At 42.6% G+C, this 15,228-nt stretch overlaps 1 protein-coding gene across 1 annotated transcript in view; it reads right to left on the bottom strand.

Moving 5' to 3' along the window:
• Positions 1 to 14,608, bottom strand: part of IL1RL2 (interleukin 1 receptor like 2) — a gene marked incomplete at its 3' end in the record, with an annotated part of 47,224 nt that extends 32,616 nt beyond the window's left edge. The window contains exons 1-4 of the mRNA XM_082851767.1: positions 14,496 to 14,608; positions 13,825 to 13,893; positions 12,809 to 13,040; positions 9,652 to 9,847 (exon numbers count right to left, since the gene is read on the bottom strand). Coding sequence (XP_082707893.1) covers positions 9,652 to 9,847; positions 12,809 to 13,040; positions 13,825 to 13,893; positions 14,496 to 14,592 — 594 coding nt within the window. The 5' untranslated portion in view covers positions 14,593 to 14,608. The remainder of the gene's footprint in view (positions 1 to 9,651; positions 9,848 to 12,808; positions 13,041 to 13,824; positions 13,894 to 14,495) is intronic.
• Positions 14,609 to 15,228: the final 620 nt, after the last annotated feature.

Raw genomic sequence — 15,228 nt, 5'->3', positions numbered from 1 at the left:
ACCCAGAGAATGAGATCACAGTAATGATTACTAATGAAAAGCCAGGGGGTGGGGAGATAAAGAATGAGTAAGTTTCAGAAGGGAGAGAAGATGAAGATCTCAGCTCATGGGCACGTCCAGCAGCGATGGACACCACAAGAGATCAAAATCAGGATCAGGATTGGAAATGAATGTTAAATTTAGCAGCTGGGAAGCCAGTAGTAACTCAGCAACTATAGATCCAGTATGGTGATAGGGCAGAAACCATTGTATTGAGGAGTAATTTGGAATTGAAAAAAAAAGGAGGCATTCCTGTTTTTCCAAATGTGGATACTTCAGAGTCTATGAGCATGGATGTTCTAACACCTGAACTTTCTCCTCTGGAACACCTCCAATCTCAAGGACCACCTCTACTCCTATGAGTCTTCAATTCTCCCTGCCACAAGCCAGATTTTGTCATTATCCAGAACTACTCTGTCCCTAAATTCTTAAAAATAAAAATATACCATTCTGGGGGGGACCTTCCAGATGGTGGAGGAGTAAGACATGGAAATCACCTTCCTCCCCACAAATACATCAAAAATACACCTACATGTGGAACAACTCCTACAGAACTACTGAACGCTGGCAGAAGACCTCAGACTTCCAAAAAGGCAAGAAAATCCCCACATGCTTGGGTAGGGCAAAAGAGAAAAGAAAAAACAGAGACAAAAGAATAGGGACGGGACCTGCCCCTTGGAGAGGGAGCTGTGAAGGAGGAAAAGTTTCCACACACTAGGAAGCCCCTTCACTGGCGGAGACGGGGGGTGGCGGGGGGGAAGCTTTGGAGCCACGGAGGAGAGTGCAGCAATAGGGGTGCAGAGGGCAAAGCAGAGAGATTCCTACACAGAGGACTGGTGCCAACCAGCACTCACCAGCCTGAGAGCCTTGTCTGTTCACCCGCCGGGGTGGGTGGGGGCTGGGAGCTGAGGCTCTAGCTTCGGAGGTCAGATCCCAGGGAGAGGACTGGGGTTGGCTGCGTGGACACAGCCTAAAGGCGGCTAGTGCACCACAGCTAGCTGGGAGGGAGGCCAGGAAAAATTCTGGAACTGCCTAAGAGGTGAGAGACCATTGTTTTGGGGTGTTTGAGGAAAGGGGATTCCTTCCCCGCTGCCCACAGAAGGCAGAGCACTGCCTAAATGAGCTCCAGAGACGGGCGCAAGCCACGGCTATCAGCATGGACACCAGAGACGGACATGAGATGCTAAGGCTGCTGCTGCAGCCACCAAAAATCCTGTGTACAAGCACAGGTCACTATCCACACCACCACCACCACCACCACCACCCCCCCCCCGGGAGCCTGTGTAGCCTGCCACTGCCAGGGTTCCGTGATCCAGGGACAAGTACCCCAGGAGAACACATGGTGCGACTCAGGCGGTTGCAACGTTATGCTGGCCTCTGCCGCTGCAGGCTCGCCCCGCATTCCAGTTATAACTACCTTACCCCTCCCTCCCCCCTGGTCTGAGTGAGCAAGAGCCCCCTAATCAGCTGCTGCTTTAACCCCGGCCTCTCTGGGCGGGAACAGATGCCTGAAGGTGACCTACACGCAGAGATGGGGCCAAGACCAAAGCTGAACCCCAGGAGCTGTGCGAACAAAGAAGAGAAAAGGAAATTTCCCTGTCCAGCCACAGGAGCAGCGGATTAAATCTCCACAATCAACCTGATGTACCTGCATCTGTGGAACACCTGAATAGACAACGAATCATCCCAAATTGAGGGAGTGGACTTTGGGAGCAACTGTAGACTTGAGTTTTACTGTCTGTGACTGATTTGTTTCTGATTTTTATGTTTATCTTAGTTTAGTTTTTAGCCCTTGTTATCACTGGTGGACTTGTTTATTGGTTTGGTGGCTCTCTCCTTTATTATTATTATTTTTTTTTTTAATATTTTTATTTAAATAATTTTTTCATTTATTTAGTTTTTTCTTCCTTTTTGTCTCACTTTTCTTCTGAGCTGTGTGGCTGACAGGGTCCTGCTGCTCCAGCCTGGTGTCAGGCCTGAGCCGCTGTGGTGGGAATCCCCATAAGGTTAATAGCTGATCTTTCAGCAGAAACTCTACAAGCCAGAAGGGGGAGGCAGACATATTTAAAGTGATGAAACGGAAAAACTTACAACCGAGATTACTCTAACCAGCAAGAATCTCAATCAGATTTGATGGAGAAAACAAAACCTTTACAGACAAGCAAAAGTGAAGAGAATTCAACACCACCAAACCAGCTTTACAACAAATGCTAAAGGAACTTGTCTAGGCGGGAAACACAAGAGAAGGGAAAGACCTACAAAAACAAACCAAGAACAATTAAGAAAATGGTAATAAGAACACACACACTAATAATTACCTTAAGTGTAAATGGATTAAGTGCTCCAACCAAAAGACATACAGTTTGAATAGATACAAAAACAAGACCCATATATATCCTCTCTAAAAGAGACCCACTTCAGACCTAGGGACACATACAGACTGAAAGTGAGGGGATGGAAAAAGATATTCCATGCAAATGAAAATCAAAAGAAAGCTGGAGTAGGCAATTCTCATATCAGACAAAATAGACATTAAAATAAAGACTATTACAAGAGACAAATAAGGACACTACATAATGATCAAGGGATCAATACAAGAAGAAGATACAACAATTGTAAATATTTATGCACCCAACACAGAAGCACCTCAATACATAAGACAAATGCTAACAGCCATAAAAGGGGAAGTCGACAGTAACACAAAAATAGTAGGGGACTTTAACACCTGACTTACACCAATGGACACATCATCCAAAATGAAAATAAATAAGAAAACACAGCTTTAAATGACACATTAAACAAGATGGACTTAATTGATATTTATAGGACCTCCCATCCAAAAACAACAGAATACACTTTCTTCTCCAGTGCTCATGGAACATTCTCCAGGATAGATCATATCTTGGGTCACAAATCAAGCTGTGGTAAATTTAAGAAAATTGAAATCGTATCAAGCATCTTTTCCGACCACAATGCTATGAGACTAGATATAAATTACAGGAAAAAAACTGTAAAAAATACAAACACATGGAGTCTAAACTAGACACTACTAAATAACTAAGAGATCACTGAAGAAATCAAAGAGGAAATCAAAAAATACCTAGAAACAGATGACAATGAAAACACGATGACCGAAAACCTATGGGATGTAGCAAAAGCAGTTCCAAAAGGGAAGTTTATAGCACTACAATCTTACCTCAAGAAATAAGAAAAATCTCAAATAAACAACCTAACCTTACACCTAAAGCAATCAGAGAAAGAAAAAAAATACCCAAGGTTAGCAGAAGGAAAGAAATCATAAAGATCAGATCAGAAATAAATGAAAAAGAAATGAAGGAAACAGTTGCAAAGATCAATAAAACTAAAATCTGGTTCTTTGAGAAGATGAACAAAATTGATACACTATTAGCCAGACTCATCAAGAAAAAAAGGGAGAAGACTCAAGTCAATAGAATTAGAAATGAAAAAGGACAAGTAACAACTGATACTACAGAAATACAAAGGATCATGAAAGATTACTACAAGCAACTATATGCTAGTAAAATGGACAACCTGGAAGAAATGGACAAATTCTTAGAAAAGCACAGCTTTCCGAGACTGAACCGGGAAGAAATAGAAAATATGAACAGACCAATCACAAGCACTAAAATTGAAACTGTGATTAAAAATCTTCCAACAAACAAAAGCTCTGGACCAGATGGCTTCACAGGAGAATTCTATCAAACATTTAGAGAAGAGCTAACACCTATCCTTCTCAAACTCTTCCAAAATACAGCAGAGGAAGGAACATACCCAAACTCATTCTATGAGGCCACCATCACCCTGATACCAAAACCAGACAAAGATGTCACACACACACAAAAGAAAACCACAGGCCACTATCACTGATGAACATAGATGCAAAAATCCTCAACAAAATACTAGCACATTAAAAGGGTCATACACCATGATCAAGTGGGTTCTATCCCAGGAATACAAAGATTCTTCTATATATGCAAATCAATCAATGTGATACACCATATTAACAAACTGAAGGATAAAAATCATATGATCATCTCAGTAGATGCAGGAAAAACTTTTGACAAAATTCAACACCCATTTATAATAAAAACTCTCCAGAAAGTAGGCATAGAGGGAACCTATCTCAGTATAATAAAGGCCATATATGACAAACCCACAGCCAACATGGTTCTCAATGGTGAAAAACTGAAACCATTTCCTCTAAGGTCAGGAACAAGACAAGGTTGCCGACTCTCACCACTATTATTCAACAGAGTTTTGGAAGTTTTAGCCACAGCATTCAGAGAAGAAAAGGAAATAAAAGGAATCCAAATCAAAAAAGAAGTACAACTGTCACTGTTTGCAGATGACATGATACTATACATAGAGAATCCTAAAGATGCTACCAGAAAACTACTAGAGCTAATCAATGAATTTGGTAAAGTTGCAGGATACAAAATTAATGCACAGAAATCTCTTGTATTCCTATACACTAATGATGAAAAATCTTAAAGAGAAATGTAGGAAACACTCCCACTTACCATTGCAACAAAAAGAATAAAATACCCAGGAATAAACCTACCTAAGGAGACAAAAGACCTGTATGCAGAAACTATAAGACACTGATGAAAGAAATTAAAGACGATACAGACAGATGGAGAGATATACCATGTTCTTGGATTGGAAGAATCAACATTGTGAAAATGACTATACTACCCAAAGCAATCTACAGATTCAGTGCAATCCCTATCAAACTACCAATGGCATTTTTCACAGAACTGGAACAAAAAATTTCACAATTTGTATGGAAACACAAAAGACCCCGAATAGCCAAAGCAATCTTGAGAAAGAAAAATGGAGCTGGAGGAATCAGGCTTCCTGGCTTCAGACTATACTACAAAGCTACAGTAATCAACACAGTATGGTACTGGCACAAAAACAGAAATACAGATCAATGGAACAGGATAGAAAACCCAGATATAAACCCATGCACATATGGTTACCTTATCTTTGTCAAAGGAGGCAAGAATATACAATGGAGTAAAGACAGCCTCTTCAATAAGTGATGCTGGGAAAACTCGACAGCTACATGTAAAAGAAAGATATTAGAACACTTCCTAATGCTGTATACAAAAATAAATCATATGCCATCACGGCGAGGAGGAGATTATCAACAGAACCAAAAAGTATATAAGAATACACCTGTGAAATGTACCCTGTCTATGTGATAGATTTGTATTAATCTGCATGTTCATCAGTATCTCTGGGACAGTGACAGATGAAAAGGAGACATCAGTCAGGGCCAAGTGCCTGAGGAAGAAGTACATGGGGGTGTGGAAGCAAGAGTCCAGCCTGATGAGCAGAGGATGAGCATGTTCTCCAGCACCGTGGTCAGGTACATGCCCAGGAACAGGGCAAAGAACATGCCCTGCTGCTATGGAAGGGTGGGGAGCCCCAGGAGGAGGAACTCGGACACACTGCTGTGGTTCTCCCTCCTCATGCCATTCTTATCTCTGCTGGGAATGAACAGAAACTAGAAATGTCAGGAACTTAGACATACTGAGCATAGCAACTACCATATGGTCACATACTTTCTCCAAGTTGCTGTGTCACTGTACAGACAAATTCACTACATTGCACTCACACGTTGGTGCCTCATCCAGTCTGGTGAGAACAGTGAAATGTGATTTGTCTGAACACTGACACAGTCACTTGGAGACATCATTCAAACATCAATGGAAGAAACATCAATCAAACTCTTCAGCTGAAATCAGGAAGACCTCATTCTTTTTTTAATAGAGTGAAGACACTACGATAGACCTTAGGGGGAGAGTAATAAATAATACACAGTCCCTTCCGTGGCTTTATAGCCAGACAGCTTATGTGTATGTGTCTGTCTTGCACACACAAACACACACACACACCACTGAAAGCATTATTGGGAAAGTAATGTACCATGTACAGAATAAGTGCTGAACACATAAACTCACTTCTTATCATTAGAATGACAAGAAGGAAGGAAGGAAGGGAGGAAGAGCGGAGAAAAGGGAACATTATGGCAATCCCTCAGAAACTTAAACATAGAATTACCATATGATCCAGAAATTTCACTTCTGATAATATATCCAAAAGAACTGAAAGCAGGGGCCAAAGAGATATTTGTACATCCATGTTTAAAGCAGCATTATTCACAAGAGCCGAATGATGGTAACAATCTGTGTCCATTGAAAAATGAATGGATAAACAAAATGTGGTCTATACATACAATGGAATATTATCCAGCCTTAAAAAGGAAAGAAATCCTGACACATGCTACAACACGGATGAACCTTGAAGCCATTATGCTAAGTAGAATCAGCCAGTCACAAAAGTGTAAATACTGTAAGATTCCACTTATATGAGATTCCTAGAATAGTCAAATTCATAGAGACAAAAAATAGAATGGTGGTTGCCAGGGGCTTGGGGGTGGGGGGGAAAACAAGGCGTTATTGTTCAATGGGTACAGAGTTTCCATCTGGGAAGATAAAAAAGTTCTGGTTGTACAGCAAGGTGAATGTACTTAATGCCACAGAGCTGTACACTGAAAAATCATTGAAATGCTAGATTTTATGTTATACGTATTTTAGCACAATAAAAAATTGTTAATTTGGAAAAAATATACCATTCTGATGATAATTTATTATTCCACCTGTTTCTTTCTTTTATTTTAACTAAGTAATAATATCTAGTATTTATTTATTAAGTAATTACTATGTACCCACACTGAACTAAGGGCTTAGTGGATAGATTATTTCAATTACTCTTCCGAACAATTCTATGAGGCCATGTCTCCCAGACTGGATTTGTTTCGAAAAAAAAAAAAAATTCTAGCTCTTTTAAGCAGAAAAGGATTTAAAACAGAACCTTAGGCGCTGAAGCACAATGCAGAACGAGTTCGCATGATAGCTGCTTCCTCCACCACCATCCTGATGGTGGGAATCGAGACTTTGAGATATACCACCTGCAAGTCAGGGACCGGGAGTTGCCACGTACACAACTGCAGCAAGTGGAGTCCCAGCACGGTTGCTGGAGCCACAGCAACAATAAGTCAGAAGACATACCTGCTGCTTCTCAGCTCCCACGAAGCTGGAGGCTGGGCCCCGGAACACTGCGGCAGAAGGCCCACGTCCAGTAGAAAAGCAGATCACCATACTCACGTTAGCTTTTCAGTGAAGCCAGCTGGAGAAACTGTACCACATCCAGAACCTCAGCTATAGGTTAGGAAAACGTAGGGTGTGGTTCTGGGTGCTTTGTTCTTATTTTTTTATCAATAGCCTTGCAACCTCTAAAATGTAAAGAGCCTCCCCATGGATGGGGAGCCTGTACCCACCACATCCATCATGTGATATGGCGAACTTTCTAGCTATCCAGCCCATTTTTCCTTCTTAACCTGGATCAGGCCTTGGACTCCTCTAATTTCTCCTAATCACCGGTATCCTTCAGGCATCATTTCCTTTCCTGTCCCACCTAGACTCACGTGGCCATCACTTGAATGATCTCCTTTTAAGTCCTCAAGTCAAGGATTAAGGAAACCCTTCATCCTTCCAGTGTATTTACCCAGAGAAACCCCATGCTGAGTTCATCCTGCCATCCCTCTCCTACACCCCTACAACTGGATGAGCACGACAGGAGCTAAACACACAAACATAAACAAATCCATGGTCCTCACCGTAGAAAGTCTTTGCATCTCCTTCAACTCTCTCTCCCACCTGCTCACCTGTCTGCTCTTTCACACTCTCCACATCACATCTCCTTCCACTTGACAGGGACAATCGGGGGCAGCAGGAATGAGTTCCCTCCCCCTGCTCACCCTCCCCTTCCCCCCTCATTCTATCCATTCTACTTCACATGCTCTCTTGATGATCCCCGCTTCCTAACTCAATTTCTGAAATAGCCTAATGATCAACGTGGCACCATACTCAAGCCCTTCCAGCTGATTCACCACATGAGGATTTCACTGAAAGCATGCCCATCGACAGGTGAATGAATAAAGATGTGGTACATATATACAATGGAGTACTACTCAGCCATTGAAAAATGTCATTTGTAGCAAATGGATGGACCTAGAGATTATCCTGCCGAGTGAAGTAAGTCAGACCAAGAAAGACAAATATTGTATGCTATCATTTATATGTGGAATCTAAAACATGATACAAGCAAACTTATTTACAAAACAGAAAGAGACTCACAGACATAGAAAACAAACTTATGGTTACCAAAGGGGAAAGAGGGGTGGGGAGGTGGGGGGAGGGATGAATTAGGAGTTTGGGACTAGCGGATACAAACGATCATATATAAAAGAGATACACAAAGTCCTACTGTAGAGCACAGGGAACCATATTCAATATTCTGTAATAAACCATAATGGGAAAGAAAAAAATTAGAATAAAATAAAATACAAGATAAGGGCATTCATTGCCACTTTCCTTGTGAGAGAGGAAAACAGAAACAAGCTAAATGAATGTGAAATACATAACAGAGAGGACTGACAAAGGCAAAAATTGGTGCTTTGAAAGGAGTAATAGAACTGACTGTAAATCTTTTATAAGACTAATCAAGTGAGAAGGAGAAAGAGTGTGTGTGTGTGTGTGAGAGAGAGAGAGACAGAGACAGAGACAGAGAGAAACATATTGTGACGGGGATAAAAGATGAACCTTACTACAGAAGCAGACATTAAAAGCAGAGAAATAAACCATTTCATGCCAGAGCATTTGAAATGTTTAATGAAAGGAACAATTTCCTAGAAAACCATCCTACAAAAACCCATTCAAGAATAAATAAGAAATTTGTATAATCCTATCACAATTAAAGAAATTGAAACAGTATATAAAAACCTTCCCACAGAGAGTACTCATGACCCAGATGGTTGTACTGGCAAACGCTAACAAGCAGAGCTGGGAGAGAACTAATTCAGATATTAAATACCTCGCCTGTGCACCTCTGTGCCAAGGATTATGCCTTTTCCATTATTGTCTGCCAGTGCCATCAAGCAAAGAGAAGGTTTGAAGGTGAAAACACAAGGTGCAGGAAGGTGAGTATAGGATGCCCTGTTTCCATAAAAAAAGAAAGGGCTAGGAGGTATAGTTTTATCTGCTTGCATGGCATTACACAAGAATAATGCCAGGTCTGCAAGGAACCAATTACAGTAGCCACATGTCATGGAAGGTGAGATGGGCCTGGGCAAATATGAATCAGGAGTGGGAAGGGGACTTTCCGGGGCATGCCTTCTGATGCTTCGTGATTCTCGAACCCTATGTGTGCACTACCCATTCAAAGAAACTACTTAATCAATCTTAATTAAAAAGAATAACGAAGGATAGTCTGAAAAGTAAGAATAATTGGGGGAGGGGTGGATTCCAATAATAAGCTATGACCAAGCTCTAATAACTACAAATTAAAAAAATAAGTAATTAGCAGCGTTAAATTATCCATAGCAATTAGCTAACAAATCTTACTACACAAATCTCTCTCTTTACCAGTTCTGCTTCAAAAGGTACAGCTTAAACTAAAAAAAACAAGTAGGTTTTAAAGAAGAGGAAGGAAAATATCAATAGGAAATTTTTTTTGTTTTACCTTATACCACTTTACTGAATCCAAATGAAAACTGTTTGGGAAGTTCAGAGGACATATAAGAATGTCATCTCTTCCAACGTATAAAATCTGTTTGTACTCATCTGGCACATGCGGTTGACTGTTTCCAGAAGTACCACACCAATGTTTTTCAAATACAGTGAGGTTGACTTGCATTCTGGGACAGGTGTTTGTATCACTGTAAGAAAACAACAGATTGAAACCTCATAAACTCAAACAGTCACAAAACCAAATAATTCTGTTTATCTCCAAATATTTCCAAATCCTCTTCCGAGCACTGTGGAAACCCTCTGCCTCAAACAAGACAGCACACATCTCACAAGTCATTCATTACGAAAGGAAAAAAGATGTATTTGGATGGTGGTAACACGGGAGGACATCTTAACCAAATGATCAAAATGAGCATCACCAAGCAGGGACGCGCGGATGCTAGGTGCCTCCGAGTGTGCTGTCTGAAGAGAATGCAAACCACTTCCAAAGCATTCCAGCCAAGAAGGCTCAGCCTGAACCGACTCATGAAGAAATATCTGGCAAACCCAAATTAAGAGATACAATATAAAATAATTGTCTGTACTTCTTAAAAATGTCAATGTCACACACACAAAACAGGCTGAAGAGCTGTTCCAGATGAAAAGAGATTAAAAGTACATGACAACCAAATGCAATGCAATGATCTTGGATTCAATCTTCCACAGGAAAAGGAAGAAAAACATTTATAAAAGTCATCATTGAGAAGACTGAGAAAATTAGAATACAAATTGGTTACTAGATAAAGTATTGTGTGATGGTTAAATTTCCTGAATGTGATAACTATTCTGTGATGATGTAAGAGAATATTCTTGCTGAGAGGAGAGACACATTGAAATATTAAGGGGTAAAGGGACCTGATGCGTACAACTGAGATGATTTGGAATAAAATGGTTTAGAAAAAATACTGTGTGTAACATACACAGGGGATGATGGGGAAAATGTGGCAAAATGTTAAATAATGGAAATCTAGATAAAGGGTAGGCAGGAGCCCTTTATACAATTCTTGCAAATGTGACATGAATTTGAATTATTTCAAAGTAAAAATATATAGTTTACTAAACATGTATCATATCTATATATTAAAGATTTGTGAGAATTCATGTTTATTTTCTTCCATGACAGACAGTATTGATGTCTACGTTCTAGGAAAGATTATTTTGCCCCATTTCACAGCTCCCATATTTAAATATTTTAAATCCAGCCTGTGATCCAGCAATCCCACTCCTGGGTATATATCCAGAGAAAACCATAATTCAAAAAGATACATGCACCCCAGTGTTCATTGCAGCACTATTTACAAAAGCCAAGACATGAAAGCAACCTAAATGTCCATCAACAGAGAAACAGATAAAGAAGATGTGCTATACACACACACACACACACACACACACACACACACACACACACACACAGGAATATTACTCAGCCATAAAAAAGAATGAAATAATGCCATTTGCAGCAACATGGATGGACATAGAGATTGTCATACTGAGTGAAGTAAGTCAGACAGAGAAAGACAAATATCATATGATATTGCTTATATGTGGAATCTAAAACAAATGGTACAAGTGACCTTATTTACAAAATAGAAATAGAGTTACAGATGTAGAAAACAATCTTATGGTTACCAGGGAAAGGGGGGGAGAGGGATAAATTGGGAGATTGGGATTGACATATACACACTACTATATATAAAATAGATAACTAATAAAGACCTACTGTATAGCACAGGGAACTCTCTACTCAATACTATGTAATGACCTATATGGGAAAAGAGTCTAAAAAAGAGTGGACATACGTATGACTGATTTACTTTGCTGTACAGCAGAAAGTAACACAACATTGTAAATCAATTATACCCCAATAAAGATAAATAAAAATGAAGTCCCAGTTAGAATAAAAAATAAATAAATCCAGCCTGGACGTCCAGACAGATTTGTGCGGCATACGATCTCCAACTCTGGTTAATGAATAACCTGGAGGAAAGAGGAGAGCAGACCCCCTCAAGACGTCAGCAGCCGGTCTGCAGAGTGAGTGAAATTTTGGGGAAGGGGCTACTGGCACTTCCACCTGTGCCACTGAGTAACCATGTACTTCGAGTCAATCACACGGAAATGAGGAATCTGGCAGGAATCAGAGAAGGACATGGCCATCCTGAAACACAGAAAGAGGCTGGCAAGTACCAAGGAACCGCAAGAGAGGGAGGATGCAGCTACGTTCCTGGAGTACCTACTTCACACATGAGCTGGGGTCATTTTAACTTCTACCCTATCTGGCTGGCATTACTCCCACTTAACAGATAAGAAAGCCAAGGCTCGTGGAGGTCAAATGACTCATGAAGGTCATGCACATTAGCAAAGGGGGATAACAAAATTGGGGCCCTCAGCCAAAATGTGGTCCACAGATGTGTTTTAATTAGGACACATGCACAAAGCTTATTGGAAAGTTAACCACACACACCCCCATACACACTCATTCCAATTTCCAGGTTACCTTGAAATTCTGGAAGATGGACTTGAACTGCTGCATAGACTGCCGCCTTTGGTGTGACATACGCTTTCTGGCTCACCACAGTGCCAACCAGGCTCAACTATCTCCCACCAGACCTTTGTCACTTACTTACATTACTAGCATAAGGCTTAGCATGGGGTCTAGAACATACTGGGTGCTTGGTCACTGTTAAATTCCTATAGCAGAACCCTTACAAAAAGTGCTTGAAGGAGGCTTATACCTATCTGGATGTACCACCTGTCGCAAAAACTTCTGGCATTCCAAGAAAGAAGGCAGCAATCATGTTGGAATTAAACAGGCTTTGTAAGCTGGTCTGGCCTTGGACATCATCTCAATAGGAAAAGATGCATTTCACGGTCCAGCAACTGATTTACAAATCTGTTCTGCTTAAAAGTCTGTTCATTGAAACCACCTCGTAACAATTACAAAACTATATTCTTCTCATTGTTTTCTACATTGATTAAGAGTTTATCAAGAGTTTTTCTAAAAGAATTATATATTATATAAATATTATACATATTATATATATATACATATATATGTATATATATATATATATATAAATGAGAGAGACAGTTCTCATGAATGAGGAACTTACTTTGTATCACAGTAGTAGATCCCAGAGTCCTCCCCTTTCACAGGGAGAAACAAAATCCAGTTTTGGTCCTGGTGGATTCGAGACTGTATGTTTTTGGATACTGGGATTTTTCTAGGATATTTATACCATGTTGCATCTACCTTCCCAGATGTTGGCAGAGGGTATATGCAGTGAAAAGCCGTAGGCTGGCCCACTGACACAGTATCCTGCATACTCACGTCCTTGCAAGCATCTAGGGAAAGAAAGGAAAAAAATAATCACAACCGAGAGCGCTAGTGTTGGTTATGATTAGTTTCCACAAACACCTCGATTTTCTTGCTGATTTGAAATTTTATGTGAGAGTTTTCTCAGTATGGGAGTTGCTGATGTGAAAGCATGACCCGAAGTCCTTCACATCTGTCCATAAGAGGGAATTTACTCGGTCCTCCCCCTCAACAAGTGATCTCCCCATTTGGAATGAGTCCCCTCTTTCCCTTCTAAGACCCTCAATTCCTTCATCTTCCTCCTTCAGTGTAAACGTTCCTATTCTGAGCCCCACTTGACCTGTTTTCCTTCTGCTCTGCTACCCGGTTAATTCGTCCGTCCCCAATAAAAGGTAAGTATCTCCTCCCCAAAAGGATTGTTAAACAATTCCGCTCGCTTTAAAGTTCATTTCTAACAAATTGCTTAGTGTTTCTTGGAAGTAATTTGTTCCGTGACTGGTTTCTTTGCTATTACCTTGGGTCTAACATGTCCGTTTGTCATATAAAGTAGACGGTATTATAGATCTATTTGAGCATTTTAACTCGAGCCTTGACTTGCAAATTTGCCCATCTCTTACCCCTCTTCAAGTCACTTCAAAGCTCGAAGGGGATGCTTGGGGCTGAGCGTCTCCCGCGGGATTTTGCCTGGCCCCCTGGGGCGAGTGTCACCGGCCAGGCTCCGGTCTCACGTGATCCCCCAGGAGGTCTGCACGGGGGCTCGCCCAGAGCGGCAGGGTGGCAGGGAGGGAGGGGGGCCGAACCAACCGAACGTACCTGCTCTGATAAATCGTGGAAGGGCGGTGGACACGACGCAGAGCAGCAACAACGGCATTCCCCTACAGGCTGCGAGGAAGAAAGAGGGAGGCGTGGAAAGGGGCGCAGCGGGCGGAGCGCGCCCTCCCCCTGCACGAGGCCAGGGTTCTGCGACCTCTGAATCTCAGAGATCCCAGCTAGGCTTTTGACCTTTCCTGCTCCATGAGGAGACCTCCAACTTTGGCCCCAGATGGATCCGGACGCGCCCCCAAAGACGGCTCCCTCCCTTGCCCCACCCTTGCTCCGAGCGCCCACCTCCAGAATCCGGGGGGAGAGGCATCAGTGGGAGGGGTCGGGAGGGGCCGGAGGTGCAGTGTGGGCATCGGAGCGGGTACCCTCTTCCAGGCTGCCCGGTCGCCTCCTTTGGGGGCGCAGGGACATCCCCTTCTGCCACGCAGCTCGCCGCCCGGCCCGCCTCAGCCCGCGGCCCCCGTTCCCCGTGGTGGCGCCCGAGTGCCCACCGTGCGTCGCGCGTAGCCTTCCCTGCGCGTCCTTGGCCTCAGGTTCCTCCTGGGCCTGGCCGTCTAAACGGAAACCTGCTCACTCGGGAGAAGGCAGCTTAGGCCTATATGGCAAAGGCCGGCAGGAAAAGAGGGAGGAAGACGGGCCGGCAGTGGACGCGGGCTCCACACCTTCTTCCACAGACGGAGTCCGCTCCCCCAAGGTCGCCCAGCCGGTCAGGGGCCGCCCGGGAGTCCCGATCGCCGCCCCCCGCCCAGTCGCGCACATTTTTGCCACCTCCTCGTCCTGCTCACCTGCTCAGCTGCAGACTCCGCGAGCCGGGTGTGTACCTGCAGAACTAGATCGGAGCGCGCAGGAACTCGTAGAAAGTGGAGACTGACAGCCCGGGACTGAGCCCTGTCGTGGCATTTCCGTAGCAGGCTAGTTCCTCACTACGATGGGCGGGGCAGCCCTACCTTCCCGGTGCTAGCTTAGGAAGGAGCGTGCCATCGCACTAGGAAGTGGGTTCGAAGGCTTTGTGCCGGATTTTCTGGCAGCTAAGAAGTCCTCCATCCCCATTAATTGTCTGCTGAAATCTATTCCAAACTGTCCCACTAAATGAACTATTCTTTCCTTTCCGAACTCCATTCGAGCAGTTATTACATGCCCTGCATTGGCCTGTATAGAATGCCCCCAGAGTAGACGCCGACCCAGATGACTTTTAAGTAATATTATTTATCTGCCTGGGTCGTGCTGTTAACTTCTGTAAAGCAGACATCCCACGGGGATCCTCAAATACCCGGAGCAGGAAAACTCTTCCTGTCTGAAACTTCCAACTCTGACAACATCAACAGGGACTTGTTGCCCTGGCCATCAGGAGACACCCAGAGACATCCCGGAGGACACTGAGACTTAGAAAAAAAT

The sequence above is a fragment of the Leucopleurus acutus genome, assembly GCF_964270905.1.
Source record: "Leucopleurus acutus genome assembly, chromosome: 12".
NCBI classification, from domain to species: domain Eukaryota; kingdom Metazoa; phylum Chordata; class Mammalia; order Artiodactyla; family Delphinidae; genus Leucopleurus; species Leucopleurus acutus.
Note: the sequence above shows the minus strand (reverse complement) of the source record. Positions and strands in the feature narration are given on the sequence as shown.